Raw genomic sequence first — 25801 nt, forward strand, 5'->3', positions numbered from 1 at the left:
GCCCCCACTTGCCAGCTTTGGTTATTTGTGGAGCCATTAAAGATCTTACCAGTTTTTACCAGCTGAAAAGGGAAAGGCCGATAAGCAGCCCTGCAAACAGTGTGGTGTCGATCTCTCATTCATTCGTGCTCCAGAGAAAGCAGGTAGTCCTCCAGAAAATGAAGGGTCTCTAATTCAGCTTTGCTGTGGCTTGTGATCTCTGGTCTTTCCCAGACTTATACATCTAGCTAACACTTGCTGGCTACCCATGCCTAACCAGTCTTAAATGCTCCTCAAACTGTTTCATGTCATTAACTATCCAAGTCACCTTGTAGTACTAATTAATAGCTAGCTAGCTTGCTGGCTCACTCACTTCTTTACCCACCGGGCCACATGTATTGATTGTTTTTATCTTTAGCCTTTACCTATGACATTCAATATGTGTACATTCTAAAAAGTAAGATATATTTTATATAGTTATTGCAGTTCAGATGTTTACCTTGATGGACAGTCCACTGCACTGGTTGAGGCAGGAAGCATGTGCTGGCTTGCTTGGGGGGGGGGGGGGGGGGGTAACTTCACAGAAGATGAACTTGATACTAGAAATACTGTGAGTAGTGTGGGCTTACAAAATCACTGTGTGTGAATGTGTCTAAGTATTGTTCTTCATTTTAAGATGTATTTACATGATTTTTTATGTTTTATGAATCATGGAGAAAGTATTTTGAAAATACAAAATTACTCCACTCTAAAGTATCTTGTTACAAGTTACATTTGAATTTTTTCAGCCCTGTCAAATACAAATGACAAAATACTCAAAAGTAATTGAAATACGTATTTCAAATACAAGGAACAGAAATACTGCCCATCTCTGCTTGTAGTCATTGCTGTTTTTTGTTTGTATCCAGGCTGTTATGACTGACTTGACGGTGGCAAGTTTGCTGCATTCGGATTTGGTTTAGATTTAGTCAGGTCACAGGATAGCCAGCATTGCCATCTAATGCGAAGTGAATCGATGAAAACACGGTTCAGTAAAATTCTCAGCACTATACACAATGATAGGTTACACATGCATACCTGTGCATTTTCCAGGTAATGCAAGGTAGGTGCATCGGTAATTCGTTAACATGTGTGAATTCTAATTTGTCTCCTTATTATACCACTAACTTTGTTTATAACTTGAATGCTGATTTATTGGGTAGTTAATACTTCTGAAACTCAGGGCGCCAGTACGGGACCCCGGCACCCAAACCGCTGCTGCAGTGAAAAACCGAGCTATCGGACTGACAAAATGCGTTTACTGGCTCTTTAATTCTTACCGGCTTGTCTCGTCGGCGCGTGCTCAGAACACACCGTATTTACTCCAACATGGCGGGTAGGGGCCATGTGCAGGATCCCAACGACAGGAGACTCAGACCTATTTACGGTAAAGATTCACAGTCAGCAGCAAATTAATGTGTCTTTCGACGGGTGGGGTTTGCGGTGAGTGGTGCGACTGCCTGCGCTAAAACGACTTTGATGAGGGATATCCTCTCCTTGAACGCGGAGGGGCAGTGGAATCCTGGGGGCCTAAGCTTCAGCCTCGGGCTTGGGTTAGCGAGCAGTTCCGAATGACAGTGCAGCTTCCTCCGTTTGCAGGTGTTGGTTGGCTACATCAGAGGGTTTACAGGTCTTTTGTCATTCAGGGTTCTTTACAACTAGTCGGTTTTGCTAGCATAGATCGACAACGACTTCCGCTGGCTAAGCTGGCTCGGAGCTAGGCAGGGTTAGGTGGAATTAGCTAGCGGTAGTTGTTTTTCGCCTGCAGCCAGGGTATTTGTGTTAGCCAGCGGCGGTGCGGTTGGACGGTATGAAGCTAGGCTTTGCCAGCCAGCATGCATGCTAGCATGCTGTTCCGCCAATAACCAGGAATTCAGTGGCAGGAGCCCTTCTGTCAGGGATAGAGAGGCTGCGTTTATTTTAGGGATAACATGACCCTACCCTAGTTGTCGTCCAGTTTTTCGACTGCCATTTGCTGTCACAATCAGAAGTGCTTCAGATAAACGTAGCCTCCCCTGGCTAACTGAGTAAGCAACTACCGACATCAAGTTCTTGTAAACTCCGGTTCAGACCAAGAGTGGACCAAGTTTACCCCCGGATAAAGATGAATATAGCTCTCCAGGTAGCTATCTGTGACTGACTGACAGTCTCATCAAAACAGTCGTCAAGACCAGTCACTCCATTAGTTACCCTTATTTTGAATTGCCATGCATGTCACTGTATTGTCATATCGATCATTCACTGAACCATACCTGGCTGCAGTAGTTATCGTAGCTGGATAGAGAGTTAGTCTTTCTCGCTTACATCGCAATTTGGACCTGTTTGCTCAGATTCGTGCACCAGCGTTGAATCGATTGATATATTTATCTTACGTTTTCTTCTGTCATATTAACCTTTGCAAATGTTCATTAAGCAGGCGTGTTCATTAAGCAGGCGTGTTGGATAGCTAGCTGAATTGTTATCTTCCATGCGCTTTGTCCTGTAAATACTGGTTCTCTAATCTAGCAGTGTGGTTCGATTTTGATTTAAAATGTCGATGTTTTTGGTTGTCGACTTTGTTTCTTACTTCTTTGCACGTTCTCACGGTGTGTACATGAATCGCTCATTTGTAATCAGTCATGTTTATAATCCATTAATGACACTTGCCCCTTTGGACTGTTTGTCTGAGCTCCATTACAGAGAGTAAGCCTGTGAGCGAGGATTATGAATAGATACATTGTATGAGGTTTCACCCTTTCATACTGTGTAGTGAAATCCTTCTCTTTACACCCTGTAATATCCTGACATGTTAATTTTAAGGTTTGGTTTCATTTGTATTTCCTGTCTATGAATGGTCTTATTTGCAATGCAAAGACTGGTGCATTTCTATTTCCCATTCAATATGGTATTGACACCAATGGGTGGTTATCCTTCGGTTAACAATAGTCATATTCCGTTACAGTCAGTGGTGTCTTCTATGCGTCCCTCCATGCCACCAGATGACCTCCCCATCAGCATGACCAGTTTTTATCCTGACCCGTGGTGTTTTGTTTTCTCCCCGACCCCTGTACTAATCCCTCAGTCTCTTTGTAGACTAACAGACAGACCCAAATGGAATGCACTAATCTGTTCTCATATGGAAACACAATCACACAGTCGTAGCTTTCATAAATGAATTTTGGTAAATGAACTCTGGTCTGGAAGACCTGTCAGAGCCCTGTTCAAACAGGTTAATTTTGGTCATAAAGATGTCATGTCCCATTCAGCCCACATCATTGCTGTTGCTGTTGAACGGATGGACATGACCTAATAAACCAAATCAATACTGTAAAATACAGCCCCAAGAACTGCTGTAGAAATTCAGAATATGGCCTGTCATTCCTCTTGTGCAGAAAGAGCATTTGAGGGGACAGTCCAAGTGAGTCCTATCTGTGTCCATCATTCAGCTGCTCATGGACGGGTTATATAGTCAACAGACTTGTCTTTAAGTGAAGTATGAAGTGCCAAAGACAAAACTCCCATCAGCAAGAGCTTTGGTAAACCTATTTAGCAGGAGTTTAAGATCTCTTACTAGGGCTTTTCATCTCATCTGACAGAGATGGTTTGTATTTTAAATTTGCAATGGTTGCTTTATTCACAAATGGTGTGGTAAAGGGTTTTATTGAGTCTGCTTGAGGCCCCAGTGAATCTGCACATGTCCTGATGCAAAGGCTTCCTCATCTTCTTCTGAAGCCAGCAAATTGGACGCCTATGGGTATATTGTACCACTCTGTTTTTTTATAACCTTTAAAACAATTGCTCATAAGTAGACCAACACAAAACTGACTGAAAGTACAACATTGTATCTGTATTGGATGGCAAGAGACAAAGAAACTTAGTGGTACTCTTAGTGATAGTTGTGTAGCTGCTGCAACTGACTGTCTATGTACTGTACACAGGAAGAGAACAGCTTAATATACTTTCTCTGTTTGTATATTAACTTCAATTTAATGCATTCTCTCCAAGAATAGTTCATGCCTAGTAGACATGCTGTATTTACGGTTCTCATGTTTTGGTTCTGGCTCTGGGTGATTTTTTACATGTTTACGTTTGCTAAAGAGAAACTTACTACCCACTAACATTAATTTTACCTTACCTCATAAGCTTGTTTATATACATTATAATCAGAAAACATGGGAAATGATAATTTCGACTGCACATTTCATGGAGCAAGTGACTTGCAATGGTATATCCATCTTTATTGACATGGCTTTTGCTTTAACACGATTGTGCTTGGGGTATAATGTAATGTGGAAGATCAGATTTGGTACAGTGGCAGATATTGGATTTAGTCATTTCATTTTGTTCAGCAGGTGCATTTGTGCTGTTGCATGAAGTTGTGTACTCCCAGGCCCTGCTGTCCTGTACATTAGGATATTGTCTGAAAAGCTGGACTTTTGTTGTTGTTTTGTTAAACTCGTGCATCACATGGTCAGCATTATTAATTGTGATGGGTTTTGTGTTCTATTAAACAGGACAGTCTTTAAATGACAGGAGAGAAGGGATACAAGCAGCACAGAAACTGCTTTGATTCACAGGCATGAGTCAGTAGCCCGATTATATCTGGGTGGTGAAAGGGGGCGATGTAAATGTGGTGATGATCAAATAGTCTGCCATCTGGTTAATTTTGGCACTCAGCTGCTGCAAATCATGACCCGGTACTTTTGACTGTGATTCCTCTGAGCTTGGGGTGAAGGTGGGGGGGGGGGGGGGGGGGCTCATGGTGACAGCTCATGGTGGGTCTTAACAGCAGCAAAAGTCACACAGTGAACGTGACATGTCTTAGGATTCAAAAGACGCTGCAGTCAGTAGACTCCAGTTTGGAATTTGCATCTCTCATTTGCTTTTTTGGGGTTTCAGCTGTGAGTTGTGCATCTGTGGGGAATGAAGCCTAAAAGATGACATACGGGTGACAGTGACAGTGGAGACAGGAGAGGACCTCTCTGCACTTGCCAAACGCAGCCGAATGCCTCAGTTCTCTTCTCTAGGGCCCTGTTTTTGCTGTAGGAAAGTGACATGAGCTGTGTGTAAAAGTTGACATACACACATCCGTCACACAACAGTTAGTCAAGGGGCTCCAATGGTATAGTCAGTCAGTGTTCTGGTCTTCTGACAATCATTGACAAATAGTCTCACTAACAACTGACCCCAATTCTACATATTCATCGTCAGAGGGTAACAGCAGGCTACGTGTGAGATACACAATGGTAACTAATGGTGAAGGTCAGGCTGCCGACAGTTTTTGACTGGCCATCAGTTGTGTGTAACCCCAGCCATAGAGCATTAGTCAATTATTTTCTTCCAACTGGATCTTATTAGTATGGTTTTCTTGAGCTTCTTGGTCTTATCAATCTACAGTAACAGGCCTTTATATATGGGGTGTAGGGATGGGAATCGAGAACCGGTTCCAGTTGAGAACCGGTTCCAAATTGCCCCATCTATTGGAATCGTATGCCTCCGAGGTTATCAGTTCCTTTTATCGATGCCGGCATGTTTTTCTGGCAGTTGCACAAAGGTTCTTTGCATGTGACGTCACAAACCGGTGCACTTTCCAGATGGAGGGCTGGCAACTGGAGGCAGGTTCTGATGCAAGTTGGCAACGACCATCAGCACTGCAGTAATGCCTATGGTTTGCGCTGTTTATGGCTGTTCCAACTGATCAAATCGGGGAAAAAAACAAGGGTGATATTGCAGGAAACATAGCTAGCTACATCTGCGATATTATCACCCTGTGGTGTTTCTTCTACAGCTATACTAACTTCCTGAAAAAAAGAACCTTTGCAAACCAGATTGTTAGGAATTGAATATTACCTTCCCACAGACACAACACAATCAGTACTGTGGGTTGTGTAATAAGTATTACGAGTTCCGCAGATGTAGTTAGCTATGTTTCCTGCGGTATCACCACCCTGATCTGTGTTTTTTTTGTCAGTTTTAGCTAGCTATGTAGGTAGCAAGGTGACTTTAGCCTTACCTTTTCATGAAGTGGTCACTGCATACACGAGCATTGTCGGACTCCACTCCACCAGACTTAAGAGAGGTTTTTGATCCATGTCTGCCCCTGGTTCTCTGTGAGTTTTTTAGTCTCCCCTTTGTGTACCACTATTTTCGGGACTCGAAAGTAGACCTTCTTTTTTTTAATCCCGATTTGATCGGTTGGAACAGCCGTAAACAGCGCAAACCATAGGCATTGCTGCAGTGTTGGTGGTCGTTGCCAACTTGCCTTGCAGTTTTAGTTAGCTAGCTAGTTAGAATTGTTTATTTTATCAGTCAGATTTATATTTGTTTTCCAAGTTATATCCTTTTAAGAAAAGGAGCATTGTAATTTATTTTAACATGTTCAGATGTTATTAGGCAGACATTCTACACTGTGTTCAGACTCAGAGATAAAACAGCTGTGTTGACGCTGAAAACCTGTGTAGGCCTACTTTTCTTCCACACAGAAAATTGATCAGGAATCAATAAGGGAATCGATAAAGAATCGGACCGATAAGCAGAATCGATAGTGGCATTGGTATCAATAACATCTTATCAATTCCCATCCCTAATGGGGTGTGGTCAGCATCACCACTGCTTTTCTCTGAATTCTTTTGTGTGTTCTGGAACTGTGACATGGTGTTTTTCCTGCACTGTGGTGTGCCGAGGGGCCTGCTTGGGCAGGAGCCATCAGCGGTGCAGAACCAGAGCTCACTCGGTGACATGCTCTCCTCGTAGATTACCTGGACAATGGCAATAACAAGATGGCTGTCCAGCAGGCCGACAAGCTGCTGAAGAAGCACAAGGACCTCCACTGCGCCAAGGTGGGTCGTTCTCAGAAGGAAAAGCAGAAAGGTTTCAGTTGACGTCAACTGGGTGCTGCTGGGCAACGTTGGCAAAATGAGACCGCGGCACCCAAGCACAGTGACCCGTTACAGCATTGAGCCCTCGAGAGCACTTAGCCTTGTCTTTTCTTGGTCCTTCCAGGTCCTGAAGGCCATTGGTCTGCAGCGCACCGGCAAGCAGGATGAGGCCTTTACGCTAGCGCAGGAGGTGGCCACGCTGGAACCCACTGACGACAACTCATTACAGGCCCTCACCATACTATACAGAGAGATGCATCGGCGTGAGTCACGCTCCTCAGCATCCACACAGACCTATTGTTTGTAGTTTTTGTGCACAAGAGACCCTCGCTATCAGTAGGAGACTCTTTCTAGAGATCTCCATGCATTGAGAAATATATTCATGCTGTACTGTCCCAATGGTAGATTTGCCTGCTGAGGGTGATTTGTTCCCCAACACTAGAAGATCCAAATCTGAGCTCAGTGTGCTGTACCTTGAGAATTTAAGTGGAGAACAGGGTCACCTGATGCACCTGGTTTCAGACCACTGACTGAAAAGTGAGGGTTTTCTGTATTCTCATTTGGCCATTGCAAAGTGTATGCTGTATGACAGTCTTTGATATAGTAGATTTGTTTGAGTTGAATTATTATGTGTTGATCAGATCATGATACAGGTGCTGAGCAGTAGCTATCCCAAGTTATTAGCAGGTGGGAGATGTGAGTTCTCAGGTGTTAAGGAGTGGTCAAGGTTCAGGCAGTGTAGTTGAAGTCCCAGGAGTTTCTGAGATTTTGGTAGATCCCAGGAATTGACCACACCAGGGTTCCAGTGTTACAGATGAGTTCTCAAATGTTGATCAGGTAAAAGTATTCAGGTCCCAAATGATGAACAGTAAAGGCCAGAGAGTTCCCAGATGTGAGTAGGAAGGTTAGAGCTCACGTGCGGTTCAGACCATGGATCACATGTTGAGCAGGCCAGAGCGTTGAGCCACCCAGGTCTTCCACATTGAACCTGTGCTCCCCTTTCTGCAGCGGAACTGGTGACCAAGCTTTATGAGTCGGCAGTGCGGAAGGTGCCGAGCAGCGAGGAGTACCACTCCCACCTCTTCATGGCCTACGCTCGAGTCGGCGAGTACAAGAAGATGCAGCAGGTAGGGTCCACTCTCCCACCCTCATTATTTCATATTAGTTCCATTCCTTTTGTTTGGCATAATTGTGCTGGAATTGTTTTTCTGTGTTCCTCACAACAGGTTGGAATGGCACTTTACAAGATTGTCCCCAAGAATCCCTACTACTTCTGGTCGGTAATGAGCTTAGTGATGCAGGTAAATTGACTTATAACTTAAATGCACGGTGGCTGAGATGTGGAAAGAACACATATAACAGATTTTCATTGGTAGAATAGCCTTTTGTTAGACTCACGGTCAGCTCGGGGTTTCCACGAGCTGTGTGGTTGTGTCCACGCGACCACCTCAGTGTTGCACCTGCCCGTGTGTTTCGGCAGGCCATCTCAGCCCAGGACGAGAAGCTGTCCCAGACCATGTTCCTGCCGCTGGCAGAGCGCATGGTGGAGAAGATGGTGAAGGAGGACAAGATCGAGGCAGAGGCAGAGGTAGGGATGGGAGTCTCAGGGCCCCTGTCACTGTGATCACACACTCACAGAAAGACAATGGGGCTGTAGTCTCTTGGACCTAGTGTCTGACAAATCTGACTTTACACCAGTAAGCCCTAAATATGGCCAGTAAGCCCTAATTTTCTGAAATCCACTCAGTTTGAAAATTCAGTATCCATGTATTGTGCTGCATTCTGACTTAACTGAATTTGCTGTGTGTGATCAGCCCATTTAATGCTCTCACTTCATTGTAACAAGGCGACAGTGGCCTCTAGCTGTTAATATTTTTTGTGGATTAGCATACAATTTGACACCTCATGTGACTCATTTATGTAATACATTTACTTGAGGAATGGAGTAGTGACTCACTGACTCCTGAACAAATCAGAGGAGTTGCCCTCAGCAGCAGAATGCTGATGTAGAGAGCAGTGATCTCACCATTGCTACATGGGCCCCTGTGCAGGTGCAGCTGTACTTCATGATCCTGGAGCGCCTGGGGAAGTACATGGAGGCGCTGGAGGTGGTGCGGGGACAGCTGGGGGGTAAGAATCGAAGCTCTGCAAAGGATTACAGCCTAGCTAACAATTCCAGTTAAGGTTATAGAAGCATCACCTCGCTGCAATGTACAACAGCATGGACTGAGCCTTATGCATTAGCTGTCATGATTTTTCAGTTTGCTCTCAAAGTTGACGCAGTTTTACTGTGTGTTTGAGGTTGTGTCCTGTGTGTGTGTGCGTGCGTGTGCGTGTGTTTCCATGTCTCAACGTGTACTCAAGGAGTGTTTTGTATGTATGCGTGGACTGAAATGAGATCATTCCTAAGCCTTTTTTGAGCTGTTTATTGTTAGTGTGGTGTCTGTGTTGAGCTGATTTACTGTCAGCATCGTGTGCTTGTATTGAGCTGTTCCACTAACATTCTGTGTGAATGCCAGCCATACGTGACTGTCAGTGGATGGGTGACCCTGTCTGTGTCCCCTTACCCCCAGAGAAGCTGACCAGCGAGCTACAGAGCCGGGAGAACAAGTGCATGCTGCTGTACAAGCAGCTGGAGCAGTGGCCAGAGTGCAATGCCCTGTCCCGAAAGCTGCTGCTCAAGAAGTGAGTCGCGTACGCAATGCACACACACATGCACACACACACACACACACACACACACACACCCAGTATGCACACCTTTACATACAATGCTCATATTCATTCACAGCGCACACACAGGTATTTACACGTATAGTGCACACAGTATACAATCAGTGTATAGCCACTTTTACACAGCACGCACACAAATTTGCACACAATATGTTCATTCACACACAGTGAACACACGTGCTCACTCAGTCTCTCATACATTCATAAGCAATACACACACATGTACACAGGCACATACAAAGAGACAGGCGTACTTTTAGACTACACAGATATACCCTGTACACAATACATAGACACACAATGCATGCAAACTTGCACAAACACCACACAGATTGTTAAAGAAATACGTGCATACATCTAGTTTACACTAAATATATACACACTGTGCACAGGCAAGATTCCAGCAGAAAGCTCCGGCCTCCCCATATTTGCTGGCATGTGTTTAGTTACTAGCCCAGGCATTAATGAATGTACATGAGACACAAATGAAGGTGAATGAGTGGTGGACATTTCCTCTGTGTTCCTCTCCAGCCCGGATGATTGGCAGTTCTACCTGTCTTACTACGACTCTCTCTTCCGTATCATGGACCAGGGTTGGGCTCCCCCTTCAGAAGGAGAGCAGTAAGTCCCTTTCACTCACACAGAGCCCTGGCTGACTTTCACAGAGCAGGTGTGTGTTGTTTCTCACTGGGAAAGATCCCGGTGAGAGCTAATCTCCTCTCCTCCCTCCCTCTCTTTCCCCCCTATACATTGCAGCTGTGTGGAGGGAGAGGTGCAGCATTCGGTAGCAGACGCCATCAGCTTCGTGGAAGAGCGTTTGGCAGCAGAGGAGGGGAAGGAGTCTCGGCCTTTGCGAGGGCCTTACCTGGCCCGTCTGGAGTTGATCCAGCGGTTAAGGAAGCGGGGCTGCCCGGAGGAGCACCAGCTAGGTACCTTCTCTCTCTGACAGATCCCTAAACACAGCTTCTTTCCACACTCCCATCTACTTCTCACTCTTTATTTTCTCATATGTGTTTTCTTTCTTTCACCCTGTTCCTCATTCAAGTTACACATTCCCTGTCCATGTCAGATCATTTAAACACAGCACATGCCTTGTGTTAATGTGCAAGAATGTGCTTGTGTTAATGTGTCCTCAGCTGGCGGCTGACCCACCCTCTGCCCCTCCCTCCTCAGGCGAGCCCCTGGAGCTGATGTTCCAGTACTTTGTGAAGTTCGGGGACAAGCCCTGCTGTTTCTCGGACCTCAAGATTTTCCTGGACCTCCTGAACCCCGAGCAGCACATGCAGGTGGGGGCTGGGTCAAACTCCAAGCCACTGCAGTGAGTGGCAGTCACAGGGTTCAGCTGACACACAGTCTTCCAGTGATATTGATGTTACAGATTTCTCATGTTATGGGATCAAGAACATTGTGCAGTGATAAGCCTTACCAGAATGCTGACCGTTTGTACGATAGCATGTAATTACATTCTTTTGTTATGGGAGGATGTTGTAGAGGACAAGAAAATGATTTGAAGACATCTGTCATTGGTGTAGCGCTGTGTGAGTTGATGTGATGGTGATGGTGAAGCGGCCCTGTGCTGTTACAGCAGATGGAACGTCACATTGCCAACTGCCTCCTCTGTGGTCTGAGTGGGGTTTGATTGATCTCAGGACACCTCTGCTTCTCTCCCCCGTTCCTCTGCCCAGTTCATTAACAGACTGATGGAGACGGTGCCCCTGCAGGCCCCCGGGGAGGAGGGGGCGGGGCTGGCCCTCCCAGAGGACACGCGCGCCCTCCAGAGGCACCTGTGCGTGTTGCAGCTGAGCCGCGCGCTCGGCCTGCAGCACGCTCTCGACCCTGCCGGCAAGCTCGCCCTTATCCAGGAGCTCAAGGCCCGCTACCGCCACGGCCTGCAGTTCGGTAAGCCTGGGACACCCCCTTCCAGCCCCGCGCTGCAGGCAGGCACCCGTACCTCACTGTGCTGCTGGGCTCTCCCCTCAGGAAAGGCCTGCCTGAAGACGGAGCTGCAGTTCTCTGACATGTACTGCCTGATGGCCAGCCACGTCTGCATTGACCTGTGGGCAGAAACAGGTGAGCGCTTGATTTCACAGTCATAGATTAGATCATAATTATAAACCGCAGTTGTAATTTCAGCTGAGCCGAGGGTGGTTTTGTATCAACTGTTGTGTGTTAATATTCTCCATAATAGAGGCCTGTTTTCTGTTTTTTGAGCTGTGTTTTTGGTTTTTCAGTGTTTGATTTCCTTTGTTTTTCTTCAATATGCACTCAATGAAGTTGAAGTGAAGAGTACTGTCCTTATACTACATATTGAGCATTACATTTTATTAATTCAAGAACAATTTCTGTTACTTATTAGTGGCTAGTTATCTTATAACTGCTACCACTGTAAAATGAATAAACAACAATGACTAAAAAGGTAAACTATCAGCTTAACAGTCTGAATTCTCAAATTGAACACTGTTGTTTGTATAAGATTTGTTGGCTTGCCAGTGTGACACAATAGTTGGCTCATTAGCTACTTTCCTGGCTAAGTACAGCAGCCTTCAATATAGCTTGGTAGCTGTTTATCTAAGACATTAGAATGGGGGAAGCAAAGCTGTTTATCTTGGAAGCTTATGACTCTCAGACTTATTTTTGTGATTTTTGGCACATTACTTACATTTAGAACTTAGTTCACTTTGTGTGGACTGTTACGGATGGTCCCGTTGCCAGATTCAGCTGTATTTGACTGTATTTGTTCTGGCCCAGATGGTTTTTAAGTATTTAACCAGATCACGCAAGGAGTGAACTAATTCACTGGGATGAAACCGAAAAGAAATCTAGCATTAAATTTGCTGCACATGATTAAGGTGAACTATTCTACCATGGCTCACATAAATTATGCAGTTAATGAAAATGATAACTGTATATCACAGAATTAGCACACAAATATGCTTACACATAAAATGGGTACTAGAAATAATGCAGTTATTTAAGGTAAAATACGTCATTAAGCTGAAACTGGGACCGAACAGCACAATCATTCTGTGCATATAAACAATATTCATTTAACCAAAACAAATCAAAATTAAATTTACTGCGTCCATCTCTTATTGAATTATAAAGATTCAGCTATAACCTGACTTTTTACATTTTAATTGAATTAAGGGTCAGCATTATTCATTACTGTATAGCTTGTGAGTTTTTTGTGAAAAGCCATCTCAACTGCTTGGTGGTGTGGTCTGGTATAACGTGTTTATTTCTATTCATATATATTTATTTATTCATAATCAGTAAATGCTGTTATATTAATTGTTTAAGCAGGGAAAGCAATGGGAAGAGGCGGGTGTGTTGTTTTTTTAATGGAAGTGACAGCAAAGGGGTTATGACATTGTTAACCAGCTTCGTCTCCGCGAGAGAAGAGAAGCTCATTCTGCAGGTTGGCTTAGCTTAGCTTAGCGGTGTCGCGCGTGTCTCCGCAGGCGACGAGGGTGCGCTGTGGCAGTGCCTGGGCCTGCTGGAGGAAGGCCTGACGCACAGCCCCTCCAACGCCCAGTTCAAGCTGCTGCTGGTCCTGCTCTTCTGCCGCCTGGGCGCCTTCGAGCCGGTGGTGGACCTCTACTCCAGCCTGGATGCCAAACACATCCAGCACGACACCATCGGGTGAGGGCCGCCGTCCACCGCGCTGCCAGTGCGGGTGGGCAAGACCAGACATCTCTGCAGCGCTCTGTAACAGAGGATTATAAGGGGAGCAGCTTATGTATTTTGAAGTCTTGTTGCTCAGGGCTTCCTAAGCCCAGCCTTGGGGAGCCGCATCTTACCCAAAGCGCTGAGCCACTTGACTCCACAAATCTTTATCTTAATTGATCCAGCTTAACGAGTATTTTCCAGTTCTTCCAGTCCCAGGGGCTTTAAGAGAGTGGGGAAACTTGTTGACCCTCCTTCAGCACCAGGGTTCATTTGTTCTGAACAACGTCATGTTTGAATCTCATTTCAGAAGTATCAAGAAAACAATGGCTGCTTTTGACCTCAGTCTCTTGATTTTATTTTTTTTCTATGGATTAAATTTCTGTAGTAAGGTTTATGGACCTGGGGGTTGAATTAGCACCTGTGTCACAGAGCACTTTGGTATGGTTATCAGTAGAGTTTCACAGAAGCTATCGACAAATTTCAAAACCTTTGGACTGCAGGTATTTCTCCAGTTATTGATGGCAACCAAAACGGGTGACATCCATTAGCAATAGTAAGTGTGTGACCCTTGACCCCTGACCTCATCAGGTGTTTTCTCTCTCTCTCTCCCTCTCCTCGCACGTCCGGGGGCAGCTATCTGCTGACCCGCTATGCAGAGTCCCTGGGCCAGTTTGCTGCTGCTTCCCAGTCGTGTAATTTCTCCCTCAGGTTTTTCCACTCAAACCAGAAAGATGTGAGTACACTCATACAAATCACCTGTTCAAGGTTTAGGAGAAACTGTGCTAACTAAAACCTTAGCCTTGCAGCAGAAGAGGATAAGCAGGGCTTGAAGTGACCAGTGGGGAGGGGGCAGGAATTTGTGTGCCTTTACTGGTCATTTTGTTTTTAATTGTACTTTCTGAAGAGGAGATGAAAGGCTATATTAGCCTCATCTCATTGATACTGTGGAGCTTAATAATCACAAAGCCTTGTCTCCCACCTCACTGTTAAATAACTATTTGTTTTTGCTGTAGACCTCAGAATATATCATTCAAGCTTATAAGTATGGTGCGTTTGAGAAAATCCCTGAGTTCATCGCCTTCAGGAACCGGCTGAATCGCTCGCTGCACTTCGCCCAGGTGCGCACCGAGAGTATGCTTCTGGACCTCTTCCTGGAAGCAGATATGTGAGTCTGGCTTCTCACTGTGTTTGTGCAACTGTGTATTCTAGATTGGCGCTTAAGTCTTGAACTAGCTTATCTTGTGTACTAGACACTGTAGACGCTGGCATTTCACACCTGTAAACACTATGGTCTTGTCCCGTTCTTTTCAGTCTTGTGGCCACCATTAACATGGGCCTTTGCCCATGTGCCTGTAGTCTGTGTGTTCCTGTACATTGCACACCCGGGCCCACCTACATTTCATCGCTGACTTTAGGATGATGTAATACACAGTTCATAGGACAGACAGGATTTGGTCTTGCAACAACAGAAACAGTCAATTGGAATGATGATGGCTTCTCTGTGTCCCCTGGCTAGATCATCCAGCCTGGAGGACAGTGTGAAGTCCCTTGGCCTGTGTCCTGAGGAGGACGACATCCCCTGGGCCGACATGAGGGACAACCGAGACCTGACGGTGCTGACCAGCTGGGACCCCAAGGACCGGTATGCGCAGCCCGAACTGCTTTGGTCTCGACTCTTTAGTTCAGCTGGCCTGATGGATCTGCAGGGACACAATCTCACTTGTGTCACTGTAGATCTATTTCCCACACTTGCCAACACATCCCCGGGACTGGGCTGCTGCCTTCTGTGGGAGCCCCTGTGTGTAGCAAACCGTGTGTCTGTGCATGTATGTGTATTTGTTTGTGTGTGAGTATTGGTGTGATAGACCTTGTGTGTGGTGGCAGTGTGACATGTGAGAAGCAGTATGCTTGACTGTGTTTTAAAGTAGTCCTCTGTGGTTGCAGCGTAACTTAACCTCCCCACTCATTCCTGTGTCTGCCTTTCTCCCCCTTCCTCCCTCTGTGTGTATTTCTCACTCCCTCTGTCTCTTTGTCTGTCTTTCTCTCCCTCCCTCTCTCCAGGCAGCTGTCTGAGGAGCAGAGGCGCCAGTCTCTGGAGGAGGAGTCTCTGTGGCTGCGGTTGCGCTCCCTCACGCTGCGGTTGGCTGGGTCCCTCTCCACGCTGGGCCACCACCCCGTCCCCCGCAACTCGGAGAAGGCAGCCGAAAACGGCCTGGCAGCCAAATCGGACATTGTGCGCCCCCTGCTGTCCCAGCTGGACACAACGCTCCAGGATGCTGCACGCTTCATAGAGAGGGGTGTTCAGGTACAGACTGTCTGAGTCAGGGCAGTCTCCCATGGCTGTTTGCTACAGTGTGGTCTGTGCTGGACAAACACACTACATTATAGCTGATTCCACCCAGACTGTCATTTTTACACTGTTTTAAATGCAAAGAAGTGAAGCAGTACTTTCATCCAGTTTGAGGCTACTATGCTTGTTTGAAAATGCTGCAACCTGCAAAGTTGCAGTGCTAATGCTGTTAGTAATTGGCTTTTCGTCAGATGTTGGAATAGATCCCCAGCCTTGATCTTTTGATGCTGTGAACACAAGGTATTTTGATATCTTTCTTAAAAGGTCCTGCTAATAATAGGCTGTTGTTTTCTGAATCTGTGAAAAATTAATAATGTAAAATATAGAATTGGTTTATGCCTTGCTATGCAGTTTCGCTAGTCTTTTTTTATGTTCATGACGGTGACGCATGAGTCACAACTGTTAGTTTGTTTGCTAACCTACTAGCTTGTTAGCTTCTGTTAGCTTCTGCTCCGTGGAGTGGTGACGTCAGCGATGTGACCACTTCGTCCTCTCTCCTCCCATGCAGTACCCGTTCCTGGGGCCTCCTTCTACACGCCTGGCCTCCGCATTGACCAGTGGGGGCTGCCAGTGCCAGGCTGCAGCTTTCCAATTGGCTGTCCACCTGCAGGAGCTGGAAGCCAGTGGGCTGGGTAAGAGGGAAGGGGAGACTGGTTTGAGTGGGCAGGGGAGAGGTAGGGGAGTGGATGTTTTCACAGTCATCTTTCTGCATGTAGACGAGAGAGCTGTTTATTTACCCTCCCGGTCTCTTTCAGAAGACACAGCTGAGGTCCAAACGCAGATAGGGAACAGCTTCAAATCGTTATTAGCACAGTTACAAGGTAAGCTTTCAACAGCAGAAACCCACTTGAAATAAGTCTGTTAAAGTCCTGCTTTATTCCTCTTTAGGGGTATAACAAGGAAATATTTGAATTTATGAATACTCTATGCTTAATGGGAGATTTGTAGATTAGAATACATATATGTTTAATTCAAATGTTATAATTGCAGTAGATTTGTCTTACATTTGCCTATATTGTTGCTGTGCAAAAATGGATGAATGTTTTATTGACTCCCATGATAATATAAACTTTACAACACTTGAGAACATTCAGCTTTTTAATGTACAAACTGATCTGCAGAGGGCAGCATTGCTTCTTGTAGAGGAAATGCTTTAACTGTGAATTGAAATGAACTGCGACCTTTTTGTGGTGTGTTGCATGTGTGTGAACCTCTCTGTAACTTTTCTTTCATGCTTTCATTGTCCCAGAGATATTTAGTAAATGCAAAGGCGACCTGTTGGAAGTCAGAGATAATCAATGCAAAACCCAGCCTTCACTATTAGAAAACTTAGTCGTCTTTGTTGAGGTGAGCCACCCTGACGTCAAAGTTTCCTACAAATTTCCCTCATAAATTCAGCACTTGCATGTATAAAGCATTGTTCTGCATGTTTCTTCCATAGTATTTACAGTCCCACAGCTTGTTCACAGCTTAAATTGTTTAAAATTGGCTGTTAAGTGTGACATTCTCTGTGGCGGTGAAGTTTCATTTCGCATTTTGTGCGAGCATGTGTAATTACTGTGTAATGCATCCTAACTGACTATTGACAAGTTTCCAGAATATTACTATTTTTCATAGCTATTCAAAAAGAAGCACTCATATTAGTAACGGTAGTATTAACAATAATAAACATGAAAAACTGTATGTGTATTTCTATTCAGTTAGGAAATGCAAAGAAATGTACATGCTGTGATGATAGCATGTTAGACCATGGCAGACATCTTGGCTGACATCCTACCCCCCCCCAATCCGCTACAGAGCATCTGCATTGTCCTGTGGGTCTCCAGCTACTGTGGCAGTGTCCTCAGGCCCCTCAAGTCCAGCCTACAGAAGAAGAAGAAGAAGAAAAAGGAAACCACCACTGCCACGGTAGGAAGAGGGAAAGCATTGTGGTGATGTTTCAGGCCACCTTCAGTTTTCGGATTCAGGTTTCTCGTCTGTCGCCTTCACAAAATCACCGAGGGTGTAGTGTAGTGTGAGAAAATTGTTTTGGTTTCACAGTGGTTAATTATTTTACATATGCTGCCCTGGAGATATGTGGTGTAGTTATGGAATTAAACTACAGTTCCTAATATGCAACTACATCACTGTATGTTTACCTAGCTCCTACGTGACTAGCTATAGTTTCTGATTGAGAAAATTTGGTTACTGAAAGCAGAAGGAATATTTTTTGAAAAATTGATGAAATTGATGAAATTTCATTGCCACAAGGACTAGTTTCAGTTTTATGCGGGGCGTATTATCAGTTCAGTTCTTGAATCTAGGACTAGGGTGTTCATTTTTCAGCCTTCACATATAACAACAACACTCTCTGTGGTAGCAGCTGCAAGCAATATTCATCACATGAAATGATTCCGTGACCATTTTTCCTGGTGGCTTGTTTAGTGAAACCTGAAATTTCCAAATCCCCCTCCTTGGGAGAGGCCTAAGAATGGCACACTTCCTGTTTGCTCAGGTTTCACATCATTCTTTTCATACTCTGACACAACTGAACACATGCTGGACACGCACCGTGGGGTCTTAGGAATAGCTGAGCAATCCAGCACAAGGCCACCCAGCCATCCACACACACGTTGTGTAGATTGCACTGTGTATACTAAGGGCCGTCACAGTACTGCTGATTGTGTGTGATTTCAGAACCACAGATTATTTGTCCTGGAGAACAAAGCAAATACTTGGAGACTTGCAGCACACCTTTTCAGGGAAACCGGAAAGGTGTTTGTATGGGTGGGTGGGTGGGGTTGGAGGTGGGCGGTTATCCTGCCGCAGTCATGAAGGGAAAGTTCAAACTAAATGGCCTTCGACATGTGTGACTGCATCTTCAGCAGATTGAGAATTATGCCCCATTCCCTACAGCATTGCTGGAGCTGTAATAGGACTTTCACATATACTCGCAGCGGTCAAGTAATGTGCAATTCAGTTTCATCAGCATGCAGATACATCACACCCTTTGATCTCAAATGTTTCCTGTGGTCCTTGTGCTGAGTGCAGATGCACTAGACCGCACTAGTTAAGGAACTCCCCATTTCTGCACTCCTTTCCCACCAGTTCCCAACCAGGATGGAGGGACTTCTGCAGCCTCTGGTGTCTGGGAAGCTGCATTTTACCAAGAGGAAGTGTAACAGAGGGCAGACTGGCGCTTGATAAGAAGCTGTAGTAAATGGCCTCCAAGATTAACTTGAGTGGGAGTTGTCTTTCTATAAGTATCCTCTTGGAACTTTTAGGTTGGACCTGAGGTACAATCATATCTCTGTCCAATATGGCATCTTCAGTGGCTCTGCTGACATGGCATAGGCACCTGACATTCCAGACACACAGCAGCTTCCATCATGAGATTAACGCTACATTTGTTGTGGATCTGGTCTTGTCGAACAGAAACCCTACACATCAGAGCGCTTGTCCGAGTGGCTGTAGCTAATCCAGCGAATCTGTGGGTAGTCACTTTGTGCCTCTCCCCCCATAGCCGGTTGTGTTCAGCGGGTACCAGGAGTACACAGCCAGCCTGCAGACGCTCCTCACTGAGGCCCTGGACCACATTAAGGAGCAGGAGGCCACTCTGACCGCACTGAAGATGAGTGGACTGTCCCTGCAGGAGCGAGCACTGACTGAGGTACGTCCCACCCAGGGCTCCATCAGACCTTGCCTCTGGCTCAGAACTGGCTGCTAGAAGCTGGCACAGAAACAAGTTACTCCACAGCTATTGGTAGGTATTCCTACCGAAAAGCATCAAGGCTGGAATTTACTAAAAAAAAAAAAAAACACTGTAAATGGCTTGAAGATTTTCATTATCATGTCATTAGCCGGGTTGCATTACTGAGTAGAACTTACCCAATATGTAAGTGCACAAATGTCAATGGAAATGTCAGTATCAAAATTGGTAGTTTGCCACACAATTCTACAATTACTTTCCTGCATAGTCACAGCCTTCCTGTAGGCCCAGGGGTGAACTTATTACATGCTAAAAGCGTACTTAAATATTGCTTTGCTGTTGACTGCAGCCATCGAATTTATATTTAAAGAGACACAGCATCTTTATACATACACGCGTTAAAAATTCATTACACAAATAAAAAAACGCATCAACAAATACCAGAACTTTTTATGCTCATATTTTATACTGAAACATTTTTGCATTTTATGTCTTTTTGTAAGTAATAGCTATTTATAGAATAGCGTATTACATACGGTATTTCTCTGCAGGGTAATTGTTTGTCCTTAGCATCTAATCAGTCCTGCAAAACAGTGAAATAAGTCAGAGGAAAAAACAGGTTCTTGTTCTTTTTTAACTTCATATGAATGGACATGACATCTCTGGGTGATAATCAGGTTGTAATACACACTGATCAGTAGGGGAAGATTCATATAACAATATAGTTCAGAGAATCTGACACCCTGGGCTTTGAATATATACTCCCAAAATGTAAATTGTAAATAAGCACTTTTGGCACCAGCGGAAAAAAATGTCCTTATTAGCAAGGGACACATTGCACAAGTGAAGTGAAGGCACAAGGAGAGACATTTATAATGTAGGGCAGACGTCAATAAAAAAGTATAGAACAGAGTAAATGATCAGTATTTTTAAAAAATATTGAACCCCTCATTCGTACCATTTGGTGCCAGTATTTGTAAGGTGTAGGTTCAGTATGCCTCTTCACAATGTAACAAAACATCAAAACCCCCTCTTCTCTCTGTTGTATGTTCTGAGGAGCCTACTTGTGTTACCTGATCATATAAGCATATAGGAGCCAATTCCTTTCCAGGGGAATTGCCTCCCTGTGAATGCATGGTGGAAATGGCTGCATTTCTTTGTGAAATTACATTGCACAGTTTTGTACATTTGTAATTACCACTGGGAACTGTATCTAAGAAGGGCCTTTGTTTTTGACAGGGGACATTTAATTTAACTAGTTGAGTCGTAGAAGCAGGGGGTCTCTTATACACTAGATGTGTAGGCTTTTATTGTATGTAGGGCTTTCCCGAGTTCATGACCCACAGGCAATATGTAATAAAACACTGTGTTCTTGTCTTCCTTTTTGTCCCTTATTCTCTGCAAACAGTGTGTTGGTCCCTTCTATGGAGACACTCTCTGTGCGTAACATTAGAGAAGTGGTCAACAGCAGTCTTAATCCATCACTCAGGGCAGCGTCTTTTTCTGAATCCAATAACCTTTTCGGCACACAGCTTACCATAACCACCCACCATAACTCCCCACTCCACCCCACAGCTGTAAATCCCTCCAATTCTGTAATAATAAAGTTTTTGGTTAGTGCGATGTGGCGAAATCCATCATGAAGATGCGTTTGTTTTTGACAAAGCGCACACATCTGTGATTTTGAATTTTGAGTTGAAATGTGTGAATTGTTTTCTTCCTTCGAAACATGAAACATTTGCCTTCTGTTAGATCTCACCGCTAAGCACCAGTGGACATTAACAGCATTCTGATGAAAATTAGTCAAGTCATTGCGACACTAGTAGAATTTGACATGCAAAAGGTTGTGGGTCTGTTAAGTACCTGTTTTCAGTGATCCAAAGAAATGAGTAAAATTAAGGGCGATGGTACTACCCATTGAATTGTCTTTGTTAATATAAATGATCTTTGCAATGGAAGTAACTCATAGTAAGAACCAATAGCATCACTTCCCTATAAACAGGACAGTCTTTATATGACACTAAAATGGTCAAAAAATATTGCGCATGTCGCTGAACAAAATAAAAATAAAAATCACTTCAAGCACATGACCATCTGTGAGCATTCTATGTCTTTATATAATTATAAAAATAAATGCAGCTGCACTAACCACTGCGTACTTTCTCTAAGTAAATGCTGGTCAAGTGACGTCAGTTGGGAAAGGCTTATTCATAATTGTTCATCACTGTGTGCTAGTGGATGGTTTTGGGGTCAAGGGTTTGGTGTGTAAACAGTCTTAAGCTGAATCCTCTGATAAGCCATTAACTGTGATATAAGGTCATGATTGTTCCAGGGGTTCTCTCAGATAAGGATCAGACGTCCCTTTCCAATTTTATTAGCCAATTTTATGTATCAGTCAATACATATCTGTGTCTTATCTGTTTTGTTTGAGAACAGGCACAACGTTCCAGAAATGTTATACGGGAGGAAAAAAAAATCATGGAAATTTGCTCCTAGATGACGGACAGGAAATGTGACAGACACCATACGTTTGTAACAAGACACTGGAGACCGTGAGGCATGGCATGGTGAACCAGAGGATAACAAAGTTATATAACATCAAAGTTTGTTCGTGTTGCACAATACAAGCTGCATTGTGCGCCCTCTGTGCATTCCATGAAATCCATTGAAGGGTCTTCTGTCAATGGAGGCACCACGCAATAATCGCGCAATAATGACTTCAGCCACAGTGCAGTCTTTATCATCCTCTGCAAGTTCAAAAAGGGCCCGTTTGTGTGTTGTAGGAATGGGTAATAAAGCAAATCTTTATGCAGTCCTAAAAAGGAAATTACATTACATTAATTCATTTTTAAGTAAGTGTCCAGCTTTTGAAACCCCAATGTCTTTTCCAACATGGAGGGGGTTGGAGCCACCACACGTAAGCAGCTGGGAGGGTGATGTCTTTCAGAGTGCGATTTCTCATCGCCTTAACACCTTCTCTTCCATAACAGCATGTGTCAGACTGTAACTCATGGTCACTCAGCATGAAATGAAACAACTTCCGGAGTTCCAGTTCCAGTTCTTTTATTATCCTAATTTTTACCATACTGAAAAAAAACTTCCTGGCTATGTATGAGTGTGGTAAACCTGAAAAAATGCTCAGTGTAAATAATTTGAAATGAATGCCAAGCTAGAAATTATATCAATAAAATACCTTTCTAGTGAGAATGTGGCCAGCTAACACCAAATGTTCTCTCAGTGTTGCGACATTGTTGTGGAAGCGTGTGCTTTCTGTGTGCTGTTCATACCTGGTGATGCTATTGTAAGGGGTAGCAGTCATGTTTGCCATCACTCATTCTCGCTTTGTGTGCTGAGACCAGCTGGCACCAATCCACCTGAACACGCTGTTCATTGTTGGAACAGGCCTGTGACAGCCCATGCGCTGCCCCCATTGCTGACTGTAGGCAGCCTCCGAAAGCTGCATTCAAACAGATAGCCCCTTCACCTCTGTTTTGTCAAGCTGGCCTTTTTTTTTCCTCCCGATAAGACACAGCTTACATAGCTCACGTTCTCAAATATGGCAGCACACAGTGCTCTACAGTGTTGGGGGAAAAAGATGTGGTACTGTGAACTCAAAGTTGTCTGAAATCTCGCTTCTAGCTAGCCTGCGAGCAGCATTCGTCTTTTGGTAGATTATCTAGCTAGCATGATGACATTGTGCACTCAAGCAGCATTTGTGCAGGAGGTCGTGTAGGTAGACTGACAGGGATCTGAACTCAAGTGTTTGTCCAGGAGATCATCTAGACAGATGACAGTACTGTAGGCTCAGCATCATTTGTCGTCCAGGTGATGGCCTAGCCTGATGACGCCAAGACTGTGGCTGTAGAGCCACAGCCCTTTTTAGTGTGCCCGCGGATGATCTGTGCTGCAGAAGCCAATTGCCACAAAAAGTTTGGGAGAGAAAATAGTATGTAAACCAGTTTCTGTGAGTGAAGGAGACACAACATTTAGTGAAGTTTTGTTATTCCTTCTGTACTGGACTGGAAACTTTCTGTTCTTGTCAATGGAGGGTTCCTTCAAGGGATTATTCATATAAGCACATACACACAACTTCCTCATTGCATTGTCATGGTTCCCCTACGTGGCATTTTTTCAAGAAGTCAGATGCTGTGGGTGTGCCCACATTCAAACATTCCCAGCTCACCTGCCGGCTCTGGAAAGTACTGTTGGTTTACAAGAGGAATTTCCAAGTTGCCTCTGGGTTTCATAAGTAACTGGGATCACCGCACTGTATCAAGTAAAAACTTCCATGTATTCTGATTCTGAAGGATGCAAACTGAAGCTTTGAATTCAGGGCACATCTTAAGTGCATTATTGAGAGAATTTGTGCATTTTTTTCCTATTGTTCCTGCCCTTGCAATAGCATACTGTAATTTAGGTGTGTAGCATTTTTTTTATTATTTTAAGCCTGGTTTATCATAATGTGGAGCCACCTTAGATCTCCCTTCCCCTCTCGCTTACTGTGTTTTTTCCGTTCCTTTGCTTGGCAGGAGGAGGGCAGGTTTGTGCAGGTGGCGATGGACAAGGTGCAGAGCAGCTACCTGAGGTCACTGCAGGAGCTACGGGAGCTGCTGAGGAAGAGGGCGGACACACTGCGAAGCCTCAAGATATGAGGGCCCACCCACTCACTCACTCACTCACTACCCCCTACCCCCAACACCCCCCCATACTCTTCCCCACTCCCACTGTCCATGGCCACCTACAGCTCAGTTTCTGCCCTTCTCCCCCCTTCTTTCTGTCTGTTCCCAAGCCTTTCACGTCCTCTTTCTGCTGTCACCTCGTTCCTCCTCCCCTTCATCACACACACGTACACACACCTGTGAAATCCACAGTTCTTCCTCCTCGCAGCCACATGAAGGACTTGCAGGCTTGTTGTTAAAGAGAGCAAGGCAAAGAAAACGCAGTATGTGAACAATACATAGCAAAATTAAGTAAATAAGCAATGTTAGAATAACTGTGCAGATAAATTATTGTACATATTCCGCTACAGAGGAAACAACTACTAAATCTCCTTTTCAGAAAAATACACTTACTCTTTTGCTTTGGTTTTTATGTATTCTGTTGCTTTTGGTTTTCCGCTTTTGTTGTTCACCTGTAGGCATCTAGAGAAACCCACCATTTGGTCCTGTCCCTCATGCCAACATCAACATTGCAGGGGATCGTGGGTACATTTCAGTGTGACATTTCAGTTCCCTTGCTGTAGTGCTGCCCTTAAATAAAATGTAGAACGGAAGAGCATTTTACAAGGACTAAGTTGCTCCGTCTCCTCATCAGTGAAATGCCGTGGAGTGGAGGAGGCCATTTTAAATTTGAGATTTCTTGTATGCCGCTTGTCCAACAATGATAATGACACAAAATGAGCCACGTGACATCTTTGACAGTAGTCTGTCAGAGACCTGATCTCTTTATTTTTTATCTGTGGTGATGCTGAACTCTGTAAAGTGGAAGTACAATTCAAGTTAGCAGGAGAAGATGAAAATTGCTGCAGAAACTGTGTAAGGAGCACCTGGGTTCTTGTTGACAAGGATTTGTCACCGTCTTTGTTCTCAAGCCAGATTCTGATGGACTTGCACAGAACCTTCAGAGGGAACCTACTTCCCGGCTCTTCTTGTGTTGTTTTTCATTGCGTCGTCTCTTCCATGTCCAGCGGGAATCAGAGAGAAAGTATCCTAGGCTGGGTCACCCAACACTTCGGCACATGTGAAGACTGGAGTCTGGCCATTTCCTTTTGGCTGGTGCACTGCTGTTATTAAGTCGATGTAGGGGGAGGGTTCCATTTCACCACCCCAAGGAAAATGTGCACCTACTCTGCATGGATCCTGGTGTGGAAGCAGCAATTTTGCACTTGGGAGAGAAAAGACAAGTCCTTTATGGACCCTGAACAAGAAAAAAAAGAATCATGTTTTTATGTTCTTTCAGGAGTTCCAATATCAGTGCGTGCCCGGTCTGTGAAAAGTGAATGGTTATGTATTTTGCTTTGAATCGTTTCACCTTTTAGTATCAAAACCGTTATTTCCTTTTTTTTTTTTTCCTCCTGTCTTCTATTTTTCCTACGTATACACATATACCAAATAATGGCTTTACAGTGTAGCTTTGCCATTTATGATCTTTAGGAATGCAATCGTGTTGTGCATTAGAAGCCATACCATGTCAGAACGCAGGACCAGCTGCTGTTTACAAGACCCCCTAGGGCTTTTGAAAGACTGTTCCCCTTTCCAGTCCCCTTATCGTTGTGTGCACTCTCCAATGCCCTTTTAATTTATGCTGTTTCTTGTTTTCCCTTTTTTGGATTGTAGGAGTAGATGGTTTATTTTTATCAAGATGGTAAGGGAGAAGTTGGGCACAGGGAGTGACTGTACATGAACAATTTCCGTTTCCTTCTCGGAGTGACACAGTTCTCCCGGGGGTCCCAGCGAGCCCTCACGTTCTACAGTGGGGTGATGGGGG

At 44.5% G+C, this 25801-nt stretch overlaps 1 protein-coding gene across 1 annotated transcript; it reads left to right on the top strand.

Annotated features, from left to right (window-relative positions):
* Window positions 1–1343: 1343 nt before the first annotated feature.
* Window positions 1344–25801, top strand: LOC118776957 (N-alpha-acetyltransferase 25, NatB auxiliary subunit-like). Its single transcript, XM_036527616.1, has 24 exons — window positions 1344–1405; window positions 6751–6836; window positions 7000–7138; window positions 7884–8002; window positions 8102–8176; window positions 8356–8463; window positions 8927–9005; window positions 9449–9560; window positions 10140–10229; window positions 10365–10537; window positions 10782–10894; window positions 11294–11507; window positions 11589–11678; window positions 13070–13250; window positions 13911–14010; window positions 14291–14442; window positions 14794–14919; window positions 15339–15582; window positions 16136–16259; window positions 16383–16448; window positions 16877–16974; window positions 17425–17535; window positions 19130–19276; window positions 23845–25801. The coding sequence occupies exons 1-24, from the start codon at window positions 1348–1350 to the stop codon at window positions 23965–23967; spliced, it is 2928 nt and encodes a 975-aa protein (XP_036383509.1). The 5' UTR covers window positions 1344–1347; the 3' UTR covers window positions 23968–25801.

This window comes from Megalops cyprinoides, chromosome 4, assembly GCF_013368585.1.
Source record: "Megalops cyprinoides isolate fMegCyp1 chromosome 4, fMegCyp1.pri, whole genome shotgun sequence".
In the NCBI taxonomy this organism is placed as follows: domain Eukaryota; kingdom Metazoa; phylum Chordata; class Actinopteri; order Elopiformes; family Megalopidae; genus Megalops; species Megalops cyprinoides.

Excerpts from the sequence above, each read along its gene's own strand:
- LOC118776957 (XM_036527616.1), top strand. The coding sequence starts at position 1,348 with ATGGCGGGTAGGGGCCATGTGCAGGATCCCAACGACAGGAGACTCAGA. Across the intron at positions 7,139-7,883 it reads ATACAGAGAGATGCATCGGC|CGGAACTGGTGACCAAGCTT; the intron begins GTGAGTCACGCT and ends CCCTTTCTGCAG. Across the intron at positions 19,277-23,844 it reads AGGAGCGAGCACTGACTGAG|GAGGAGGGCAGGTTTGTGCA; the intron begins GTACGTCCCACC and ends TTTGCTTGGCAG.